We start from the raw sequence: 22,702 nt of genomic DNA on the forward strand, positions 1-22,702 counted from the left end.
TCTCAGAGACTGACGCAAGAGACTTCCTTCTCGTTGCCATATTTGCTTACGAGGACTGTGGTAATAGTTGCGAGAGTGATGTCGCGGAGATGAGGGGTGTTGTGAGTAGAATAAGGAGGAGGATTAGGTAAATTAGACATGACGATTTGTTGCACTGGTGTGATAGGAAGGTGAGTATCAGCAGCGTGTAATAGTAGCCCTTTGGAAAGAAAAGGGAAGAAAAGAATACCCTCGAGACAGGTGGATCTATTCTTCGAATATATAGGCATGGTCTCTATGTTGACGGGATTTTCCATTGACGGAGGCTTCCAGCGAGATAAGTCGATGGAGGCCTTGATGCCTGGATGGCGCTCACATGGATTTTCTACTTCACCGCACTTTGAATTACAAGGTGTCTATCAATGTCAAAGTTCGTGTTAAAGCATGTATTGCCGAAATCTTGAATTGTAGATCAGTTTTGCGAAGGCAAGGCTGAGCCAATCCGCCTGAAAGAACCCATGAACTTTAGTCTTCACCATCGATAACTGATGTAGCTATTGTCATTCACCTGTCTATATCTGATCATAACGCTCAGCATACCAGCATGGATACCCAGTGAAAGTGATATCAGCTAGGGTGAGCAAAGACGAGTTACTCGTTTGTCGGACGGCACAATATGATCGTGACGTCTGTCTCAACGAACCCACGAGTCAGATCAAAGTTTCGCTTGGGACCAGCTCGAAACCCACGATCATTCGGAGGCACAAGCATCAGACGTGTCCCAGTCTTGAGCCCAATGTAAATGTGCCAGCCACTCGACAATGCCAGCTTTCCACGGGTCTCGSGAGCCATATCTTCGCGTACACTGTTTACCCATGCGTGAAACGAGAGTTCTTCCAAGGATGACGTATCTATGCACTGTGGTTGAGAAGAGCCTATTACTAGGTCTCGTAGTCCGATGCAGGAGATTTCTTGTGAGTTGCCGTTGTCGTGTTTGATGTATGTGGTGATCGTGGGGAGGCTGAGGTCACGGATAGGATGGATGCTGTGATCAGATTTGTATAAAGCGCCAGAAAAAGCATTAGGACGAGGATTTGGATGATTAGGATGAAGCCCAGACATGATAGTCTTTTTTGACTTGGGAAAGAACGAAGTTGAGATTGCAATGGTCGCTTGAGGATGATGATGAGGATGAATTGAAAACTCCGGGATGAATTAACTCAGTTTATATGGCTTCGTTCTACATCTATGGTAATTTCCGTTGTCGGGGGGCTCCAGCAGTATGTTGCACCATTGAATGGGGCTCAGTCACGATATGTGTCTGCTTGCCCTAAACAAGACCTTATGTAGATAATGTTAATGATAGAGGATAATCCCGTGCCCATACAAATGGGAACTCCCACCTGAGCATGCTAGATACTTGACTTTGAACGCTACCTAAGTACGCTTCGATTAAATAAGTAGTCACTGTTCCATTCGACTAAAAATGTAGTAACGATCCAGAAACGTCATGGCTCCAACTTTTCCCCCAAAGAAGACCAAAAAGACAAGATAGACAGGAGGAAAAATCTCGACAAGCAATTCAAAAAACCGCAAAACCCTAAACTCCAGGCAGAAAGTTGTATATGATACAAACGAATTTGATCAGGACATATGAGGCGACCATGCCGGCATCAAGCCACCACCTCCAGAATCATGCCACTTTTCTTATATAGCAATTCATAAGGTTGCTTAGTCGCTGTCACTGTCCTCTTTCTCTTGCTTGGACTTTCGTCGCTCCTTCTTTTCCTTCTTCTCCTTCTTCTTGCGCTTACGCTCGGCGCGTTCTTCGGGCGTCTCGCCGTCGTGTTTGCGTTTCTTCTTTTCGTCATCGGGCTTCTCCTCTGCCTTGTCCTCCTCAATGTCCATCTTTGATGATGGAGATGAAGGAGCAGGAGCGTCCTCAGGCTTCTGGGCGGGGGCGGCGGTAGCCTGCTCATCTAGTGGAGCGTTGTAGTCTTTGTATGAGCTTTGCCACTTGGCGGGTGTGGCTTCGTTAGGGCGACCATATTTCTGCGTCGTAGTCAGTAAATTGTATCGGCGATGGGCATACGTATGGTCTACTCACATCAAGCTTTCCGTCAGACTTCAGCTTCTTCTTCTCCAAAGCGACGGGACCCAAGCCCCATCGGCGAGGGTAAAGATCACGCTCCATAATGCATCGCTTGACCTTGGCAACCACACCGTGATCGCAAGTCGAAAGCTCAACAGTAGACATTTGAGCAATACCAAGAGCAATGGCCTCGCCCTTAGTAGTCATAAGCACGACTTCTTCATTGACTTCGATACCAGCCTCTGCACACTGTTAGTATAGTCCATCCCAAACCAGAAAAGAGTAAGACCTACCGAATCGGAGAAGACCGGGAATCATCAACTTAGCACCGTAGCAAACAGCATTGACTGCGCTGTCCTTGACGACAATACGCTTGTAGGTGGTGAGCAAGCTCTCAAGAGGGCGGATGACCCTCCTCAAGTAAGACTCATCGCGCTGGTTGTCATGCAACCACTGAGCATCGAGAACATCGTGCAAAGTAACCATTCCATCCTGCTCGTCCATAGCTCCACTGCGAACACGGCGAAGTTCCTGCATGTGTGCGCCAACACCGAGCAACAATCCAAGATGGACACAGAGAGTTCGAATGTAGGTACCGGCTTCACAGCTAACCCAGAAAACACCGAGATGTCTGTCATTGTCGAATTCGTACAATTTGCTTTCGTGGATGGTTCGGATACGAAGTTGACGCTTGACGGCGGAAATAAGAGGAGGACGCTGGAAGAGGGCTCCGGTCAAGGTCTCGAGGGCGCGAGCGAACTGAGCTTCACCGCCGGGAATCTTATCGTGGAGACGAATAACACACACGTACTCCTTACCGGCCCCTTGTTGAGACTTGACGAGACGGGTTGCCCGATCAATGCAGACAATCAAACAACCGGTGACTTTGGGGTCGAGGGTACCACTGTGACCGGTTTTCTCGACTCTGTAAAACATTAGCTTACGTTCTTATCAGTAATTCTTTACGCAAATAACATACCGGAGAATTCTCTTCATCCATGCCACAACCTCGTGGCTGGAAGGGTTCGAGGGCTTGTCGAGGTTGATAACACCAGAGCTAATATAAGACTTTAAATCTCTCTTGAGGGGTGTGCAACCAGCTGGGATAGGGGTAAAATGACCGGTTCTGACGAGAACTGAGAGGAAAGTCAGCGTGAATTGATAATTTGCGTTGTCGTCTTCACTACAAGAGCGACAGTAGAAGAGGCAAACTCACGCTGATCATAGTTCTTGAGAAGCAGAGGCCACTCAGATGTCGGAATAGAGGGAGTGACAGCCTCAGGCTTGATGCTGAAATCAGCAATGTCCTTGGTTGCAGCAGCCATTTTTGCGATTAACCAAAAATTGGCGATATGTGCTAGAATGGTGATTGCTGTGCCAGTCAGAGGTTCTGAGGTTGAAAAATCGACGGCAGAAGAAAAAAAAAGTGCGGTCCGAGCTTGGGCGACTAATTAGGGTTAGCGCGTGGACTAGGTCTAAATCATCCAATGAGACGGTCGTATTGGTCGACCACTGAAAAGATCGATCTTTGTATGGTTTACATGATCTACTATGTATGTATGCGTTGTAATAATATTGTTGATACTATCTTATCTCGATTTAACGTACAATTGGTTGTCGTGAAGGTGTGCGTGTTGTTACAAACATGATCCGGAATAGATCAACTACCACCCAGTCTCCGTCCGGCACCTCTCATGCTCCATGAAGATCCAAGAGAGTCGTCTCGTGCCGAAGATTGACCGGAGGAAGCCTGGCTAGAGGAGCCAGCAGATGGACCAAGTCCCCGAGATCGCTGCTCCCTGACCGTAGTTCCCCATAGCCGGTGCACGAATGCTGGGGTCTTTAGGTAGTTCCTTCCTCCACCAAAGACCGGCCAGAGTCGAGTGAGAAAGTCATACAAATGGGATGCAAAAATGCCAATCATGCTCATGACGGCAGAGCCCCAGCCCCCGCTCACCAAATCAAGCAGAAGAAGGCACACGGGAAGGTATTCGGCCTTGATTTGCATCACGTAAAAGCTCACATATCTTCCACGATTGGCTTGTGACCAAGTGTGTGTGAGAGCCAGTATAAGGCCTTCAGTGTGTGATTTTTGTTAGTTATGTGTCTTTATAATGAAGCTAGGACATTCGTAGTCTCTTCGTACCGTGGGTGAACACTATGGCCGACATGTACCAGTATGCAGTGATCTACATGTAGTCAGCAATCGTTTTTTATCAGGAAGCTTCTTAAGGAATGAAAATCAAGGTTGAATAGATTATAGCTTATCGAGACATGTAGAGAATAAAGAAATGTAGGGCACCATAACCACCATACGCGGAGATTATACCGCGCATGGTTATCTCAATTGGTCGTCCCACCATCCCGCACCGCATACAGCCCCGGAATTGACATATATATGGGACTGCACGAAATGCAGGGTTGATCTTCCTCACTTCCAGGAACCGCTTCAGCTAGAATAACTGGGCGGGCAGATATGGTGAGGTGTAGTGCTTCTTTCTTCCAAGCCAACAACAGAAGATAGACAATTGTAGTGATAAATATGTTCTCAATTTTTTTTGTGTATAGTGGTACATTGTGAAAAGACTCGGAAAAGAGAGATTATCCGCAAACTTACCATGATAACAGTGCACACAAAAATGAGATAGACAGTAAAGTCACCCGGTAGAGCAAAGCGAGGGGAGCCTCTCTCCAAACCGCTTGCGTATGTGTATACTGAAAAGTAGCAATGCGTCAACAAGAATGCTCCCATCTTCCATTGCGATGGCGGAACTCCTAGGGAATCATACGGAAATAAAGATCGAAGAAGAAGTGAACTCCTCCACTAACAAGGAAGAAAGGAGTGATCAGTCTCCATGGTTCCGGAGGGAATGTGAAAATAAGCTTGGGAAGGAAAATGAATCTGGAAGCAGGTATGAACTGGCCATGAATGGCCAGACCCTCGAAGAAAGCTAGTGCAGTCAGTGTCCTGTAGCAGAAGCTAGTTAGGTCTTGTCCTGATATTCTGTCTGCCTGGCAGTAAAGCAAGAGCAGGTAAGAATAAGAGTAAGTACCTGGAAATCGGAGGAGCTGCCCAAAAAACATCCATCGTGTCTAATATAGAATCAATAGAGACAGTGAGATGAAGACAGGACAGCTCAGGTTGCGAGAAGAGTGAGAATTGAAAGGAAAGAGGAAAAAAGCTGTCAAGAAGACACGATTTAAATTAATTTGTTTTAGCGTGAGGCTCCGCTTAGCTTTGGACTATAGTTGTTCCGGTATTAAGAAGTCGTTCGGTAACGTATTGATACTTTCGCATGTATATTATTACATTTTCAGTACGAAGATATCACGGAGTACGTGTTTCAAGATCACGTTAACTTGGGATGGGATTGTTATGCCTGTAATAAATGGCATCATTAATTACACAAAAGCAGCCCAAGCAGTCCCTCTCGCCGCCAGACCACCTTGTGGCCCTTCAATCCAAACTGCCCACTGACCTGATCCTTGTTGTTTTGCTTTGGCGCAGATTCTTAATTCCTCATCAACGTGTAATGGTGCCAAATTTCTGTATTCAAAGTCCTTGACACAGAGCCCTAGTCTTGATAAATGATTCGACAAGAAACTAAGCATCAATACTACTGTTAATGGTCCATGAACTAGAACATTTTGATGGCCTTCCGTATTGCGCGTATAGAGAGGATCAAGATGGATCAAGTGCGCGTTGAATGTCAGAGCCGAGAACCGGAATAGTAGAGCCTTGGACGGCGTCATCTTATAGCTGACATCTGGATCCGTGGGCGCTATGGTTCGCGAAGCGATATCATATTAGTAATGACTTCATGTCGAACTAAACGAGTTTGAGACTGGCATACCTTTTACGAATCTACTCTTCTTCCTGTCTCTTTCAAGTTGCTGCTCTGGGTCAAGGTCTCGCATGAAGAACAAGGTTCTTTTTTCCACGAGGACTTCACTGCTATCGCTTGCTACTCTTGCCCTGATTTGTGCTTCATCCTCAAGTTCATGCACCGATGTGAATCGTCGGTCTATTGTAACAAGTATCTTTTCGTCGCCTTCGGATCCTTGTACAGCAACATTGCCTATATTCTCCACGCAGGCTGCGCGCTGGCCGTTGAGCAACAGGTTATCAGCGTGACCACCTGGCTGCGGAAACGTAATTTTCCCACCAGCCCATAATCGGCGGTTAAATGGCTCTCCAGGAGTATGCAAAATATCTGTTCCGTCCGGCAGCAGCTCGGAAAGTGTGACTTGCGGAGGAAAGTATACGAGGTGATGTCCGGAGGGCATGCGAATAGGCTGCGTTACCGAAGGTAGTTTGCTCCGGTCTTCGCCATTTTCCTCCGTTTTCCCACCATCTATTCTAGACTGAAGGAGCCTCGGGAGCGAGAGATTCAGGAGATGCGATGGTTGAGGTGTGAGGTAATCGTAGCTCAAAGGTAACAAACGTGATGTGAGATCATGTCGAATTATAGACGGGTTGATGGGAGCCGATGACGACGACGATACTGCGCGCTTGATTATTAGCGAGGCATTATTGTGTGATAGCAGCCTGCAAGTGCGCGAAACGAGCATTGCAAGCTGTAAGGTGATTGTGAGTTGTTGAAGGTACGATGGGAGATCGTCTTATCCGCCGTGGGGTCGTTCGTTCGTTCCGTTGTCGGCCTTGCTTCCGTGTAACAGAAACATTTTGGCGGAGTAAGCAGGCACAACACAAACAGTCAAACACACACTCTCTTGGGCATTTTTTTAATTCATTCTTGAATATGTTCATACGGGCATACCTCTGATATTACAGCATATGAGATAGCTATCTAACATAAAATGAAAGACTCAATAAAAGTGACTTTCCTCGGGCCTCTGGCTTCATATTCTCACCAGGTCTGCAACTCTCCTCTCCTCGTTCCAAGCACGAGAGCTAACAGTCAATTGATTTGGACAGGCTGCCATTGACAGTTTTGGCAAGAGTGAGACCGTAACACTATTTCCTTCCGTCTCATTTGCCGAAGCTTTCTCCGCAATCCAGAGCAACAACGCCGACTATGCTGTGATCCCCATTGAGAACTCAACAAATGGTTCGGTTGTCCAGACGTTGGATCTTTTGGCGGATCGACAAGGATCGAATAAAGATGTCACCGTCTGTGCAGACTATTTTCTCACGGTACAGCATTGCCTCATTACTGCTAAACCGTCGAATGACAATAAAGAAGATTCTTTCAAGTCGATAAACAAATTATATACGCATCCTCAGGCATGGGGTCAATGCGAGAAGTTCTTGAGTCAGCACTTTCGAGGTGTAGAACGGCAGGATGTCTCCTCGACCTCGAAAGCGGTCGAGATTGTCGCCAAGGAGACCTCTGGTCAAGAAGCTGCAATTGCCAGCAAACTTGCGGCTGAGTTCCATGGAGCATATGTGTTGCAGGAGCATATTGAAGATCGACCGGATAATACTACACGCTTCCTGATTTTAGGGAACAGATTATCGGAACGCCCTTCCAGCATAACTACTTACCTGAAGACTGCGGCCGCCGCCAGAGACACGGAAGGGCGGAAGAAAAAGAAAAAGTCACTCATATCCTTCACGATCGAGCACTCAGCGCCGGGAGCACTGGCTGACGCGTTATCAATCTTTAAGAAACATGGCTTGAACCTGACCAGTATCAACTCGAGACCCAGTCTGATTCGGCCGTGGCAGTATATTTTCTTCGTCGAGTGCGAGCATGTGCCGGCTGCAAATGATGAAACGTGCACTGAAGATATTTTGAAAGAGCTAGGAACTATATGCCATGCATGCAGAGGTCTAGGAAGTTGGATTGATGGACGTGATTTGGTAGCTTGAGGGTATATACAGCATGACAACAGCATTCACACTTCGGGCGTAAAAATACAACTCCATGGACATATGCATCAGAGGTCAAACAATTTTTTTCCTTCTATCAAAGTTCTGAGCGCTAGCTAGCTCTATTGTGGCTTTGCAGAGGCGGAGAAATTTTGGATACCCCCGTTTTCTTCTTCCACTAGGTTCGTAGAGAAACTCTCGCCTGTGCATTGTTTCCATTCTTGATTATTCTTATGACCGTAGGAACACTAGGCTTTGGCGATGGACTTGGTTGTCGTCGAGATGCCGATAATTGAGGCCTCGACGCTCGATTTGTTTTTCTCAAGGACTCCCATTGACGTTGTCTCTCAACCTCACTGAGACGAGCTGCATCCTCCATCTCAAGAGCACTCGCTCTCACTACTATCTTCGTTGCCGCAATCGTCTTGATTGGGCCCATCACGAGTCTGTACTATGTCACCAACGACGACGCGAAGCTTGGAATGGCCACTGGATTCACAGCGCTGTTTGCGCTGAGTGTTGGGTTGATGACGAATGCGCGTCGGGCAGACATTTTTGGTGCTACTGTTGCGTGAGTCTGATTCTTTAAACAGAGATGTTTGAGGTTGGTACTATTAATAACTAGGTACTAGGTATGCGGCCATTTTGGTGGATTTTGTCAGTGGGAATATATCGAACCAAATCATCTCCTAAGTGCTGATGACTATAGATAATACATGGAACAATTTTATTGCTTGTCGTTGCATTGGTATAAAACAGTCTATCAAGTAAGGATTTTATTTTTGTATAATCGTAAACATGAGCTTGACTACTCTCTTGTTCCTACGCCGCAAGAAAAGAATCTCTTCTCTTTCTCGTGACATGTCAAAAGAGAGAAAAGGCCATTCTCTTCTCAAACAATTCGAGTCACACATGCCGTACTGGTGAATGCATCCACTATGTGGAGCTTGGATGGGCCTTGTCAAGGTTAGTTGAAATGTCAGAAAAAGAGGAAAGTAGAATGGCATACCTCGGACCAAGTTGGCGGATATCTCAGTTTCAAGACAACCGACTCTCACAAGAACGGCCTCGAAAATCTGTTTGGCAACGGCTTTGCTTTTGACGCGGCGAGCCGTCAGAACATCCGCTGGGGGAATTTCTGGGCGCTCATCCTCGCTCCCTGCGAGGTTGCAGAACCGTCAATCTAAATGGAAACATTAGTATTTGTCAGTCGACAAGAGGCGGAGAAAAGAGACATACCATCGTAAAACTCATCATCGTCATCAAAGTCCGCGAGCTGCTCAAAGTTCACCTTGTATCGGAGCAAGGCACCGATACCACCGAAACCCTTGACAAACTGGTTACCCTCGCTGGAACGGTCAGAAACAAACTCCAAGGCAGCACCAAAGTCCTTGTATTTCTCGGSGAGCCACTCCAGGAAAGAGCCCTGTTCAATGATTTCCATCTCTTGGCCGGATTCTTTGTCCATGAACTGCTCTCGGTTGGCTTCTTGAGCCTTAGTAGTGTGAAGAATGATCTCCGAGCCATCGGACGCTTTGAGGACCCAGCGGGTCACGTCAAGATTTTCGTAAACAATCAAGGTCTCGGCGGCACCCAGCTCCAAAGCTTTGAGGGTATCTTCAATACCGTAGCAGACTTTTCCGCTGTCCTGACTAATTTCTTCAAAGTATTTGCCGATGAGCTTCTTCTCCTGGATGAACTTGACATTTCCAAGAGTCTCTGCCGCCAACTCAATAGCCTGATTAAACCCGTTTTCACCACCATATGACACATCAACGACTTTGATGACCTTGGATTGCAGACGCTGATCGAACAGATCGGACTGGTTCAGGTCGTTCTTGAAATCAGCCGAACCAGCAAGAATGATACCAGCTACGTTGACCTTGTCGGCGGTGATAAAGTTCTGCACAGCCAATTCAGCGACCTTGCGGACGTAGTTGTGACGCTTTTCGTCTCGGAGACGGGAGAAACGCAGAGCGGATTGACCACCACGACCGTGCTTCTTGGGCAAATCGACCGAGAATTTTTGAATTACGTCTCGGGTATTTCCACTCAGAGTTCCGAAAAGAGTGCCGCTACCGTCCATGACAATGAAACCGAATTTCTGGTCGGACTCGAGCAACTCGCTTAGGGCTTCGGTGTGGAATTTATTGTCACAAAGGTAAAGAGAGGTATTGATGGGCTTGAACGGTTCGAAATCGATGTTGATCTTTCGCTCTTTTCCTTCGGAGGTGATGATTTCACCGCAGTAGACGACGAGGCCGTTAGGAGGGACCTTGTTGTAGAGCTTGAGACGTTGCTGGGTGGAGGTAATGGCGGACAACACAGAGAGACGGTTGACACGGGATTTGATGTTGGAAGCGGTACCCTATCTGATATGTCAATGTCGTATCTTCCCAATAATCGACTGCTGGGGTATCATACGTATTCTTCAGCCAACATCTTTGCGGCGCGGGAAACCTGATCTTTGGGAGCTGGATGCTGTTAGTATTGAATTTCTGCAAGTCAGTTGAATAGTACATACGAATAATCAATGAAATCATGGAGGTTCCGTTTCCCCTGGCGGCTTCAAGCCGCTTGATGAGCTTTTTCACCTTCCATATTTCAATATTCTTTTCCGCTTCGTTGGGTTGAGGTGCGCTCATGGTGGGCAGAGAGACGCGGCCGCAGTGAGAAGGCCCTGGATGAAGAAGGGAAAGGAATCGTCAGTGCGAGTGTATTTTTTTTATTTCTGTCGAATATATGCAAGAGACAGTGAGAGAATGTGTTGTCTTGTTGCCAGAGACTGCGTGGCTGACGTAGGGAAAAAAGAGAAAAACTGTCTGGGCTGGGCGGGGTTGGATTTTGCCAGGCACGCTTGTACTGTGGGGTTTGCCCTCTCTGCTAACAACAGCGACACACTGTTACAGTGCAAGATATACCACTTAGTATGTAATGACACAATATGCCTGTCTATGTTTTCTCTCTACTTACCAAACTCGGCACTGATTAGGCATACAACATAATGCTCTATCCTTTATAGTCTGTGTAGACGGCCTACAACGCCTTTGCAGCTTGAAGCATCACACTAGGATCAGGGTATGAGCCACTGCATACCTACACAGTGCCCAGGGACCATGGTACTGCAGACCATTCTTAATATACATAGTAACTCACATTGGAAACATGGCATAACACAAATAATACTCAGCTTGCGACGGGGTGAATGGTTGGTATTACGATTCTAGTACTGTGGTAATTCTAAACGTGTGGCTGTGTCATGTATTGTAAGACATACGTAAGGTGACGTGAACATGTTATACCAATCAAAACCAAAAATACGCTGTTACACGTACTAACCGGATGTTATCCAGACTCCAGTAAGACGACTAATACTACCATCCCATGATCAGGGCTACGGTATATTTGCTGGTTGTCAGTCTGCCAGTTCTACTACTAGTTCGTTCCTGGTCTGCTGCGTATTGAAGGCTTCCAAGCTCGCTTCTTGTTGTGAATATGGTAATAGATTGACTAGTGTGTTCGTGGTAGGCAGATATGCTAGGCTTCGCAGCTGAAATATCCTCTCATATGAAGCAAGCAAGACAAACAGGAGTAGTACGCATACTGACTCTCCAAGGGCCAACCCTTGGTGATTCAATAAGGCTCGGATTGCCGAAATTTGAGCACGACGATCATTTCGGACGACTGCACGATGACTCTTCAGAATACATAGCGAAAATTGTGGTTATGGACGTCCGTCAAGTCCTCCACTGCCACCGCGGAAATGGTTCCGGTCTTTCCTTCGTTGTGTATAGCGACGACTTCAACGGGCGGTCCGTACTTTTGGTTTCGTCGATGATTTTCCCACCGCCAGGTAAGCCCCAAAACAAGAACGAGGACAGTAGCAACAGCGAGGCAGATAATGATAGATATGAACCCGCTCTAAATACACATTAGTGATCACTTATGCAGGAAGAAGCGCAGCTCGCCACTTACTTTATACGCCGGTGCTTCACGGGAGAGGAACAAGAATGGGCCCACGATATTGCCAATGCAATATGCGACGAACATCATCGCACTGACTGTGGCCTTCTTGGTAAACCCTGCAACGTTGGAAGAAATCATCGATAGGGTCATTGGGATACCAGCTGCGTAGGCCGAGAAGATGAACATGCCAAACAAGCGGGCGCCATTGTTATGACATCTGTATACCAACACACAGCCAATAAGTCTGTAGCATAGCACGTTGTCAACCGAGTTCTCAAGCCTCATGGCGAAAATAGACTAACTCACGACACTATTGTGCAACATGATACCAGAACACATCGAATGTTATGGAACTTAGTTGCAAGGTAAGTGCTGTATTGATCGAGATTTAGTATACTCTCTGTGGCATAGGAGTGCCTCACGAGGGACTAACCTTCCTACAACAAACAAGCCATGGACGGCACCCATAGGTATTTGCAAGAGGTAGACATGCAGAGTCGAATATCCAAACCCGGCGAGTACCAGTGAACCAAACTAAATGGACCAGTCAGTCAGTTGGAATGAGCTGTGCGTAGTCACTAGAAACTTGCCATTGTAAGCCCTCCGTTTGGGATGTTGTTGGCTATTTGGAAGAAGAAAAGGATCCAGATCTTGTAGTCGGAAAGTGCCTCGCAGACCTCATGCCATTGTAAAATGCTGTTTTTGGTCCCGGTTTGGTTGACTTGCGTTCGCTCCTCCGCTATTCGGCGTTCAGAGCTGTCAAGAAACCGTGCGGAAGAAATGGAGTTTGGGAGAAAGAGGAGCAATACAACCGCCCAACCCATGGTGATCAGGCCGTATATAATGAAAAACCACTTGATTCATGTCAGATCAGTATAACTATCACAAAGCTCCGAGGGGCTAGCTCACCTTCCATGCAGGCAATGATCCGTCAATTTGAGCTACCCCATAGGCCACCAGGCCGCCGAAAGCCGTAGCAACAGAATTCCCTGCAAACCAGAAGCCATGACGCAAAGGCTGTTCTTGTCTTGTATACCAAATGCCGGTGATCAGGCTAAAGCCAGGTGACACAGCGGCCTCGGTTGCACCGAGAAAGAAACGAACCACCATGATGCCGGCAAAGGTGGATACAGCAGCATGACAAGCCAGTACGGCTCCCCAAAGAAGTCTGTTATTATGTATCATCGTTAGCATATGCAAGTGATGTACAGTGTACAGTGTACGTAAAAAAAAAACTGCAAAAACACTCACACTGACAAAGCGATGAACATTCCCAGCGGCAGTCTGACCATGAGCATCGACAACGGGTAGGTGAAGACGAGGTAGGAGAAGTAGAATATCGAGCCGGACCATGAATACTGATTACCCGTCATTTTCTGAAACATCCAAGTTAGTATTCTCACACTGGACACTCCAACATATCAAGAGATATCGAACCCACCAGGTCTGGAATGATGCCCATGAGGGTGGATTGCCCTAATGCCTGTTTATCAAGAAATTGAAGCATGTAGGAAATTCCCATAAGCGGCATGAGGCTTTTGAAAGAGTCAATAAATCTGAGGATTTTCTTCAAGTTGGAGAAGCCTAGCATACATCCAATCAATCTTGCGTACCAATCGCCTACGGTTCGACGGAGTCAATTCTGTTCCTATGTACTGTTCCCCAGGAGCAACGTCCACACTCGCAGCCGAGTTCCCAACCTTCGAGGTGGTCTTCTTCTGCTTCTCTCCCATGATGCACGTTTGATTGTGGGAATGTTTCTGTATTCAGGAATGGCAATTTGCAACGATATAGCAGAAATTTCATCTGGCAAGCTTTCCAGCGGAAGTCACATCTTCATACCATGCGACTAGCATAGATGAAAGAGTAGTTTTTATAGACTTCATGATACCTTTCTCCTACAGAATCGGTTATCTATGGACATGGCAGTCATGATAACCTGGGGGATCGCCTAATTCTGCGACCAACCCAAATGCCCTTAACGATGATAGAGTTATCTTATGGCACTCCGTGATTCGTCATATCGGCAATATAGAGGCGCTAGCCAAGGTAGTCTAAACTCTAGATAGGGCAGAAGAACACATATGGGGCCTTCGACGAGCGAGTCATTGTTATTTAATGCGGAGATCCCACGATATACTGATTATTGTGCAAGTTGGAACTAACAGACCCACCGCACGATTTGTCCATGGCACAGAGCGTTACAGACTTGTATACTCCCATATTCCGGATGCGCTGAAGGGCGTCTTGGATCCATTGACGGTGGTCCTCGTCAGATATTGACTCCGCCGTCACAATCATGGCCCAGAAGACTCTCCCCAGTTTGGAGTCGTCATCAGCTGAGATCTTCTTGAGAATCCGCATGAAAGCGTCAAGGGATCGCCGATGACAGGATTCATTCTTTGCCGTGCAGATTGTCTGGTGGAGCATCAACTCTATCGCGTGAAACTCGGCAACTACATAATAGATAGTCTGAAGCTCTCGTTTGCACAACCCCGAGTCACACCGCTGACTAAGTGCGATCAGATCCTGGAATCGCTTTGCCGCTGATTAGTCGACCGAGCGAGTCATTGAGGAATGGATATCGTCGCTGGTACTTACGTTTCCGATGTCGGCAAGTTCCATTGCTAATTTGTCCGCATCTACAGCTGATTGCAATTGTTGGTCTCTGATAAGAAGCTTGAATTTGTTACACTCGTTGAATAGCTCCAGAGGGCGGAAAACGGAAAAGTCATCAACTAATTCCTGAGTCGGGTACCCCGACTGCCATATGGAGAGGTGGACATTTCGACTTGCGTAGAAAAGCTTGTCTAAAATTGAAGGCAGTTGGCTTTCGTGGCCGGCCCTCTCCCAGAGACTTGGTACAGCCTGACCCTGGTGAATAATCGATATATGTATATACCTGTAGTCCGACTTAGTCAAACCCAAGAAATCCGCGATGGACATCCGACAGACAGGGCGTACATGATAAATAAAAGTAGTTGTTGGCTCAAGACAGGTAGATTGCTTCCCTGCTGCCAGGTACCTTGGAATGTCACGCCTCGGACACGTAGAAATGTATAAATACCACTAATGTGAACCTGTAGTCCGGCTGTGTCGGCGCTGAAGTGGAGTTCATAAATTGCCATCAATAAAAATGCTGCCAAAATCTCATCGAACTCTTGCTCTGACAGAGGCCGGGACTTCACAAGCAAACTCTGAAAGCCCCTGAGCGCAATTCTGTAGTGGTGGGTCCCTGCTACCCAGCGTTCATGATCCCTTTGGCGAGGGGGTTCGCCACTACTCTGTGTCTGTTGCGCGTATCGTATGCTTTCTAGTTCCGCTGCAGCAATGGCTAGGACCATCCTCATGACCACGACCGAATGCGGCGCAATCTTACTGTGTAGATAATTTAGAGACGCCCACTTCCACGGCTTCCCAAACCACTGCACCAACGACGTGTGGGGGAAAAATGCCAGATACTCCCGGTCTTGAGCCGACAGAGAAAAGGGGTAGAAAAGCGTCAAGGGATCTAGCGCAACAATGTGCGCCGGATCCTCAATCCGGGGTAAAAGAGTCGAAAACTTGGCCTGACTTTCCCTCGAGGCCTTTGCACTCGTCCTCTTTCCCCGTGATTTGCGAGCCACTTCTAACCACTCACATCGAACGTCGGCACATTCGCATCGCTTACAAGAAGGCCGACTCTCGTCACACTTCACTTTGCGGGTGCGACACGTTGAGCAACCCGTCCGAGACCGGGGCGCATGACGGCCTGACATTAGGCCGGCGGCTGGAAGGAATCCTCGTACGGAGCATAGTATATGAAAATGCAAGGTGAAAGAGATCTGAAGCGAGAAGAGCCCTTGAAGATGAGGGATTCCGGAGTGCTGTGGTGATAAGCGGTCCACTTGCACCTAGACTAGTCACAGTTGGTGATTTAAGCAAGAAAGATGATTGGCCCGCGAATTGGCGAGCATCATTGACGATTGGTTGTTGCTGCCGAAGTTCAATGTTCACGATGTCAAGACAGGAGCTGTACCTTTTCCTAACAACCATGGATCTCGGAGATGAGATAAATACTGAGGGTCGGCGCTCAGTCTTCGCCCGTCTTCTGAATCATTTTCTACTTGAGTAAAGCGTGGCACCCCTAAGACGAAGATGGCCGCCATCAAAGAGGAATTGACGAAAAGCCTTGTAACGCATGAGAATGACCTTTGGGAGATCAACAAGGAGGTGGGCAATTACGTTGTTACTCATTGCACGATAAAGCTAACACGCTTTTTCCAGATCCATTCCCACCCCGAGCTCGGGTATGAAGAGATTCATGCTCATAATACCATCTGTAACCTGCTAGAAAAGCTGGGCTATACCGTCACCCGTCATGCCTATGGGCTTGAGACCGCCTTTGAAGTCGAGGTGGGTACGGGAGGGGGCCTGATTGTATACAATGCAGAATATGATGCCCTTCCGGAGATTGGCCACGCCTGTGGGCATAATCTGATTGCAGCGTCCTCGCTAGCTGCCTTTCTCGCCACTGCAGAGGCTGTAAGGGAGCATAATATTGAGGGACGGGTCCGCCTTCTTGGGACGCCTGCTGAGGAGGGAGGAGGTGGTAAGATTGAGCTTCTTAAAGCGGGTGCCTATCAGGGCGTAGACGCGTGCTTGATGGGTCATCCTGGACCGCGCCATCAGGGAGATGGCGTGGTGTTTGCGCGTTGTATGGCCAGAGCTGGAACTACAGTGACATTTCATGGAGTCAACGCCCACGCTGCGAACGCTCCCTGGTTAGGTCGCAATGCGCTAGACGCTGCAGTGGCAGCATACACCAGTATTTCTATGCTTCGACAGCAGGTCGCACCCAATCAGCGAATTCATGCCATTATAGCCAAAGGCGGGGATAAGGCAAATGTAATTCCGCACCTGACGCAGATTGAATTATATATGCGCGCGGAGACGGATACCGAGTTGCAAGATACTCGTGGACGAGTAATCGCTTGCTGTGAAGGGGCTGCAAAGGGGGCTGGGTGTACGGTAGACTTTGAATGGTAAGTAGTATGAGCATCACTGCGCGAGATGAGATCTGACATGAGTGCTCTGCAGGCTAGAAAACTACAAGGACCTCCGCTGCAGCGATCTAATTGCGGATCGCTTCTATGACCATTGTCAGGATCAGAATTTGAATTACATACGGTCTATCCCTCAGGTGAGCGGTGCTTCAACCGATCAAGGTGCGCTCTCCCTTATGTAATCATTGGCTCCCTGTTATATATTAACATCAAGAGTATAGGGAATGTCAGCTACGCACTTCCTAGTCTGCATCCCGGTTTCTCGATTGATGTAGACAATCCAACAATCGGTCCTCATCATCCTCTGTTCGAGAAATCTGCAGGCACGCGGTCTGCGTTTGATGCCTCTCTGAAGTATGCCAAAGTGATGGCGGCCACAGGATTGGATATTTTGCTTGATAAGGAGCTACGGGGGAAATTATGGGCGGAGCACAAGGAGAAATTTGGATATTAGCAGGTAGCCGGGCGAAGTCAAGTGAGGACGATTATTCCGGTGGCTCGATGGAATACATCTAGCTAAGCTATGACGGAATACCATCATCTCCCACTATCCCAGCATATTGTCCTGACTGTAGGGCGATCGTTAACCCTAAGAAATTAAATTGTAAGGGTTGATCGTGTAAACGATACAGGGACATGTTACGTGCGGAAATTAATTTCGGTATTAATTACCCGGTTGTTTTACTCGTACCGCGATGCTGGTGTAGCTGTAACTTGCAGCATGTACGGCTTCGACTGTGGCTGGGCTGATACAGTCGAAAGGAAACCCATAGTGTATGGGATGGGCAGAAGAAATGGTTGGTATAAGTACTTGGCAAACATCTACTGACATCAGTTGGTAGGTATAGTATATTCGTTTAACTTGTTTAACTTGTTTAACTTGTTTCTACTGGTGTTTTCTGCAATGTCATCCCAATCCAAAAAATTTATCACGAGACCGAGCTTATCAGACTAAGTGGGGATGCGCTCCTCCTTCTTATCAGAGACCAAGCTCTGTTACGTACCGGCTTGAAAACATAGTATAGCTATCGTTATAATTTAACGGACATTCCCCCTCCTTGTCCTATAGTTCTCACTCTAAGAGCTGGCTTTCAACATGACGTTGTGTGTATGATTAAGCTCGACCAGCCCGAACCTTCTCGACTTGCTCCTTCCGCCGTTACTCACTACCTTCTCCAACCTACACCGGGCAGAAACTCCAAATTCTCATGTCGAACAGCAATAACCACACGAACTCCGCTGAGGGGAGACAAGCTCGGTCTTTTAGTCAAGGATCCGCAGGCTCTTATCTAAACTCCTGGCTATCGGGCCGTTTCTCGCCCTCAACGTCCGCAAACTACTTGGACGGTGATGATGTCGCAGGTGACCTCGAGGACGACGATGGCGAAGCTCATCACAGGTATGAATTGCTGGCTTTGACATATTGAAGTTTCTTGCATTGTACTCATGAAGGTTGTAGAGCTGGGCAGATGTCTTTGCGGCTTCGGCAAGCAGGTGGTGTAAACAGCTTGGACAACTTTGCACGGTCATGGCAACGAGCAGCGGCATTCCCAGAAATTATTCCTCGGCGCTCATCCTTTGTGTTTGAGTACGAAGAGCCCGATGAGACAGATGAGCGCCAGCCCGCACAGGACGATGTGGATCAGAAGTCCACGACACACCCGCTTTTGTCTGCCAGCTATCGCTCCGGACGGTCAAGATTCCCTTCAGACAGTGTGCATGACGGCACCGATAGAAGGGACAGCTCACCCCAAGACCTGAGACCGTTATTGAGCAGAGATTCGCCGACAACACCAGCTGATCTTCTCCGAGCATACGACCACTCCTCTTTAAGTAGAAGTTTCGGGACCTCCTATGGTACGATTGCTTCTCGCGCAAGTGAGACCGCCCGACATAGAGCGCTTGAGCTTCATCATGAACACCAACACCAACTGATATCCGGTGGCGAGCCGGAGCCGGATAGAGGACCACTACTGGTGAAGCAAATTCAGCATGAAGACGGTACTAAGGAGAGCATCATCGTCGGTCAAAGCACGGTGCCGCAGACCATCTTCAACTCGGTCAACGTCTTGATTGGTGTCGGTTTGCTAAGTCTGCCTCTCGGCATGAAATATGCTGGTTGGATACCTGGTCTTTCGTTCTTGTGCTTCTCAGCTGCAGTTACGGCCTACACTGCGAGGGTCTTGGCTAAATGTATGGACGTCGACCACCATCTAGTGACTTATGGGGACCTCGCATACATAAGCTTTGGGCACCAGGCTCGTGTTGTGACTAGTCTGTTGTTTTGCTTGGAACTTTTAGGCGCTTGCGTTGCACTTGTGGTGTTGTTCGGAGACTCCCTCGGTACTCTGTTACCTGGTCTTAGTCTATTACAGTGGAAGATTATTTGTGGCGTTGTCCTACTGCCGCTCAGCTTTGTTCCATTGCGTTTCCTGAGTGTCACTAGTATTCTCGGTATACTGTCATGCACTGCAAGTAAGTTGCCGCTTTCCATGTAGTTGTAACCCTGCAGAAGTCGTCTAACATTTATAGTCGTGGGAATCGTCTTCATAGATGGTCTTATCAAGCCAGACTCGCCTGGATCTCTTCGTCAACCGGCCAATACATCCCTCTTCCCTGAGAATTGGGCGACTTTACCTCTCAGCTTTGGCCTCATTATGTGTAGGTGCCCTCCCTAAAGAAATATGCACACGAATTCTGACTCTTTAGCTCCCTGGGGCGGACATGGCGTTTTTCCAAATATATACCGCGACATGAGACATCCCCATAAATATGGCAGGRGKCTTTTCGTTACGTATATTTTTACGGTATGATTCATGAATTCTATTGCGGCAAACTTCAGATCTGGATACTAATGTTGAGTGTCTAGTTTGGCCTTGATTGTTCAATGGCTATAATCGGCTGGTTGATGTTTGGGGAGAGCGTCCGTGACGAAGTTATCGTCAATATACTGCAGAGCACCGGCTATCCTCGCGCCCTTTCGATTTGCATGATTCTGTTTACTGCAATCATCCCGATCACAAAGGTGCCTTTGAAGTGAGTGTCTATCTCAGGAGAACTTTAATGTGAAAGCTGACACAAACAGTGCCCGGCCGCTTATTGCAACGGCTGAAGTCCTGTGCGGTCTGAACTCGTCGGACTCTCACTCCTCGCAGGACAGTAGCGAAGAACCCAAGAAAGCAGCCTTGATTGGCAAAGCTCTCATACGCGTCTTTGTGCTCGTTCTGATCGTTTTCATCGCCATTGTATTTCCGTCTTTTGACCGCATCATGGCGCTCATGGGTTCTTTGTTGTGTTTTACTATTTGCATCATTCTGCCACTTGCATTCTACCTTAAGATCTTTGGAAATGAGATTTCGCTTAGTGAGAGGATCTTTGATTGGTTCCTGGTGATTGTCTCGTCAGTCATGGCCATCGTCGGAACCACATGGGCTTTCTTACCATTCCCCGAATCAAGCGTGCCTGTCTAATCGTGATTTCGATTTGATGTTCTGGCCCTGTTGTTGAAGCACATGCATATACACGTATACAGCATATTGTAGCGTTCTTTTCGACCTTTCATGATTCACGGTTCCCATTGAGGGTAATAGTGAAGTTGTTTCTCGTCTTGCCGGGATTGAGTTCCTCCTTTTGAAATATCCTTGCGGATTTGTTTTTGTTGTTGTTGTCGAGTGGAAGTGGACGAAATTCCCATAACTGATAAATGAGTTTGTTGGTGACTTTTTCTTTGACTTTGTTATATCCCAGACTTGTAGCTATATCATTGAGCCGTTCTGAATTGAAATATCGTGAGTTTAGGACACATGCTGCCGGGAGTACCAGAAAGAGATATGGTCTGAAACTCGTGTTCTCTATATGGAGCGGAGATGGAGCAGATGTAGTGAAAAACGCAGAACAACGTTTCAGCATTTCTCCTCTCTGAGCAGCAGAAGGTACATAATTGAGTACCAGGGATAGACTGATGGCATGAAATCGCTCTTTTTCATCACCATCATCAGAAGCAGCCGGAAGTGGCCTTTCCATGAAGTCCTGTTGCAAGATGCCCGGTTCCTGAGAATTGAGATCGATTCTGGTCACATCGATACAATCATGTTGAGAGCAGGCATTTTTTGTACTAAGTGCACCGACTTCCAGTAATCTCAGCTTTCCTACAGATGCTTTTTCAGTCTGCCTTGCTTGCTTAATTCGTTTCAATAACGGACGAATCCATTCTAGCAAGACAGTACTCGAATCACCACCTCGCTCACGGGACTGGCCGGTCTTGCTGGCGAGTTGATAACTTTCCAMCCCGCCATTGGCTTCTATCTGAGCATCAATGTGACTGACTGAAGCTTCATCGCCGGCAATGACGGCTCTTTCACGTGCTTTGAGGAGTTGGTGGTGAGCGTTGATGAGATTTCTGGTTGCTCTGGATGATAGTGAGGCTGTTGGGGTGGAGGGGGTGAGATGTTTTGCCGTGGGGGGTCGGGGGCGCGTGTGCGAGAGTAGGCCTGGGCGTTTGCGCTTTTTGACTGCCATGATCAAACCAATATCTATTGTTAAGGAGTCTGTACAACAAATGAAGGCTGTATGTCTGTAGAAATTCAATATGGAAAGAGCTAGTCCCGTTTTGGTCGCCCCACATATTAGCCCCCATTGGCCGGGAAGCACCCACAACCCGTGACCATCCACACACAAATCTTTCCTCGCTTAGAAAAATTACTCTAGTGACGGCTTTGGTTTTTGGCTTCGATCTTGATCTTGATTTGAGATTCGACAAGTTAATTCACGAGCAGACGCCCATATTCGACAACATGGCCGGGGAAAAGAAAGGTATTCCATCACCACAATCCTATATTAAAACGGATTCGAATGCGAGAATCGTCGGTTCCGTGGTCTCTCTTTTGGTCACCTCGAATATCAAGCATGCGTGACAGATGAATATTGAACGACAGGACGCCTTTTCCTGAATTCAAATACGACCAATTCCATTCGACTACTGACGACTCACGATTCGCGACTCGTTCGATGCGGTGCTTTGATAGTCGAGGAGATGAAGAGGGACACGAATAAATCGATTATCTACGCATTCGGTCGGATGGATTGAATATTATGGCTAACGGTATGAATAGGAGCCAAGGGCAAGCCCAGCAACAAGGCCGGCGCTGCCGCCAAAGCCGTCCTCAAGGGACAGGGTGTACGTCTACAAATCCGTGAATGAACGGAAATATAAAAAACTAAGAAAAGAACAGGCCAAGAAGTTGCGCAAGATCCGTACCTCGACCACATTCCACCTCCCCAAGACTCTGCAACTCTCACGCTCCCCCAAATACCCTCGCAAGTCCGTCCCCCACGAGACCCGTCTCGACCACCACAAGGTCATTGTGCACCCTCTCAACACTGAGAGCGCCATGAAGAAGATTGAGGAGAACAACACACTTGTCTTCATTGTGGACGTCAAGGCCAACAAGCGTCAGATCAAGGCTGCTCTTAAGAAGCTCTATGACGTTGACACTGTCAAGATCAACACTCTTATCCGGTTTGTTTTCACCCGTGTGCTACATTTGAATGACAAGACATAATGCTAATTCATTGCAGACCCGACGGAACCAAGAAGGCCTATGCTCGTTTGACCCCTGATGTTGACGCACTTGATATCGCCGCTACCAAGCTCGCTATTGTTTAAAGAAATCTAAAAATGACAATTCTTTTTCTTTTTCATTTGGTTGCATGGTGGTTCGAAAAAATTATTCTTTTTTACCCTCAATAAATAGGCGGATAATACGTCCTAAATGAATGATGTCG

The 22,702-nt window shown here is 47.4% G+C and overlaps 8 protein-coding genes across 8 annotated transcripts; 3 read left to right on the plus strand and 5 right to left on the minus strand.

Annotated features, from left to right (window-relative positions):
* Nucleotides 1–1,710: 1,710 nt before the first annotated feature.
* On the minus strand, nucleotides 1,711–3,396 carry BHQ10_004536 (uncharacterized protein; the record flags this gene model as incomplete). The annotated part of the gene is made up of 5 exons (XM_040876912.1): nucleotides 1,711–2,031; nucleotides 2,087–2,313; nucleotides 2,365–2,996; nucleotides 3,051–3,207; nucleotides 3,288–3,396. 5 exons carry the CDS (start codon nucleotides 3,394–3,396, stop codon nucleotides 1,711–1,713), a joined length of 1,446 nt encoding a protein of 481 aa, XP_040733040.1.
* A 2,077-nt stretch (nucleotides 3,397–5,473) lies between these two features.
* Nucleotides 5,474–6,358, minus strand: BHQ10_004537 (uncharacterized protein; the record flags this gene model as incomplete). Its single annotated transcript, XM_040876913.1, has 2 exons — nucleotides 5,474–5,853; nucleotides 5,926–6,358. The coding sequence occupies 2 exons, from the start codon at nucleotides 6,356–6,358 to the stop codon at nucleotides 5,474–5,476; spliced, it is 813 nt and encodes a 270-aa protein (XP_040733041.1).
* A 193-nt stretch (nucleotides 6,359–6,551) lies between these two features.
* BHQ10_004538 (uncharacterized protein) lies at nucleotides 6,552–8,600 on the plus strand (the record flags this gene model as incomplete). The annotated part of the gene is made up of 4 exons (XM_040876914.1): nucleotides 6,552–6,662; nucleotides 7,011–7,813; nucleotides 8,293–8,478; nucleotides 8,540–8,600. The coding sequence occupies 4 exons, from the start codon at nucleotides 6,552–6,554 to the stop codon at nucleotides 8,598–8,600; spliced, it is 1,161 nt and encodes a 386-aa protein (XP_040733042.1).
* Nucleotides 8,601–8,799: 199 nt separating this feature from the next.
* On the minus strand, nucleotides 8,800–10,552 carry BHQ10_004539 (uncharacterized protein; the record flags this gene model as incomplete). Its single annotated transcript, XM_040876915.1, has 5 exons — nucleotides 8,800–8,864; nucleotides 8,917–9,066; nucleotides 9,147–10,275; nucleotides 10,332–10,381; nucleotides 10,432–10,552. 5 exons carry the CDS (start codon nucleotides 10,550–10,552, stop codon nucleotides 8,800–8,802), a joined length of 1,515 nt encoding a protein of 504 aa, XP_040733043.1.
* Nucleotides 10,553–11,606: 1,054 nt separating this feature from the next.
* Nucleotides 11,607–13,606, minus strand: BHQ10_004540 (uncharacterized protein; the record flags this gene model as incomplete). The annotated part of the gene is made up of 8 exons (XM_040876917.1): nucleotides 11,607–11,828; nucleotides 11,883–12,090; nucleotides 12,307–12,407; nucleotides 12,551–12,727; nucleotides 12,783–13,041; nucleotides 13,125–13,249; nucleotides 13,315–13,408; nucleotides 13,467–13,606. 8 exons carry the CDS (start codon nucleotides 13,604–13,606, stop codon nucleotides 11,607–11,609), a joined length of 1,326 nt encoding a protein of 441 aa, XP_040733044.1.
* A 382-nt stretch (nucleotides 13,607–13,988) lies between these two features.
* On the minus strand, nucleotides 13,989–15,668 carry BHQ10_004541 (uncharacterized protein; the record flags this gene model as incomplete). Its single annotated transcript, XM_040876918.1, has 4 exons — nucleotides 13,989–14,411; nucleotides 14,475–14,775; nucleotides 14,838–15,508; nucleotides 15,567–15,668. 4 exons carry the CDS (start codon nucleotides 15,666–15,668, stop codon nucleotides 13,989–13,991), a joined length of 1,497 nt encoding a protein of 498 aa, XP_040733045.1.
* Nucleotides 15,669–16,010: 342 nt separating this feature from the next.
* BHQ10_004542 (uncharacterized protein) lies at nucleotides 16,011–17,372 on the plus strand (the record flags this gene model as incomplete). The annotated part of the gene is made up of 4 exons (XM_040876919.1): nucleotides 16,011–16,085; nucleotides 16,140–16,897; nucleotides 16,953–17,080; nucleotides 17,140–17,372. 4 exons carry the CDS (start codon nucleotides 16,011–16,013, stop codon nucleotides 17,370–17,372), a joined length of 1,194 nt encoding a protein of 397 aa, XP_040733046.1.
* Nucleotides 17,373–18,126: 754 nt separating this feature from the next.
* Nucleotides 18,127–22,583, plus strand: BHQ10_004543 (uncharacterized protein; the record flags this gene model as incomplete). The annotated part of the gene is made up of 9 exons (XM_040876920.1): nucleotides 18,127–18,317; nucleotides 18,378–19,393; nucleotides 19,451–19,579; nucleotides 19,628–19,725; nucleotides 19,788–19,954; nucleotides 20,004–20,281; nucleotides 22,030–22,094; nucleotides 22,150–22,436; nucleotides 22,496–22,583. 9 exons carry the CDS (start codon nucleotides 18,127–18,129, stop codon nucleotides 22,581–22,583), a joined length of 2,319 nt encoding a protein of 772 aa, XP_040733047.1.
* Between the last annotated feature and the right edge of the window lie 119 nt (nucleotides 22,584–22,702).

The sequence above is a fragment of the Talaromyces amestolkiae genome (genome assembly GCF_001896365.1).
Source record: "Talaromyces amestolkiae strain CIB chromosome Unknown scaffold7.1, whole genome shotgun sequence".
Taxonomy (NCBI): domain Eukaryota; kingdom Fungi; phylum Ascomycota; class Eurotiomycetes; order Eurotiales; family Trichocomaceae; genus Talaromyces; species Talaromyces amestolkiae.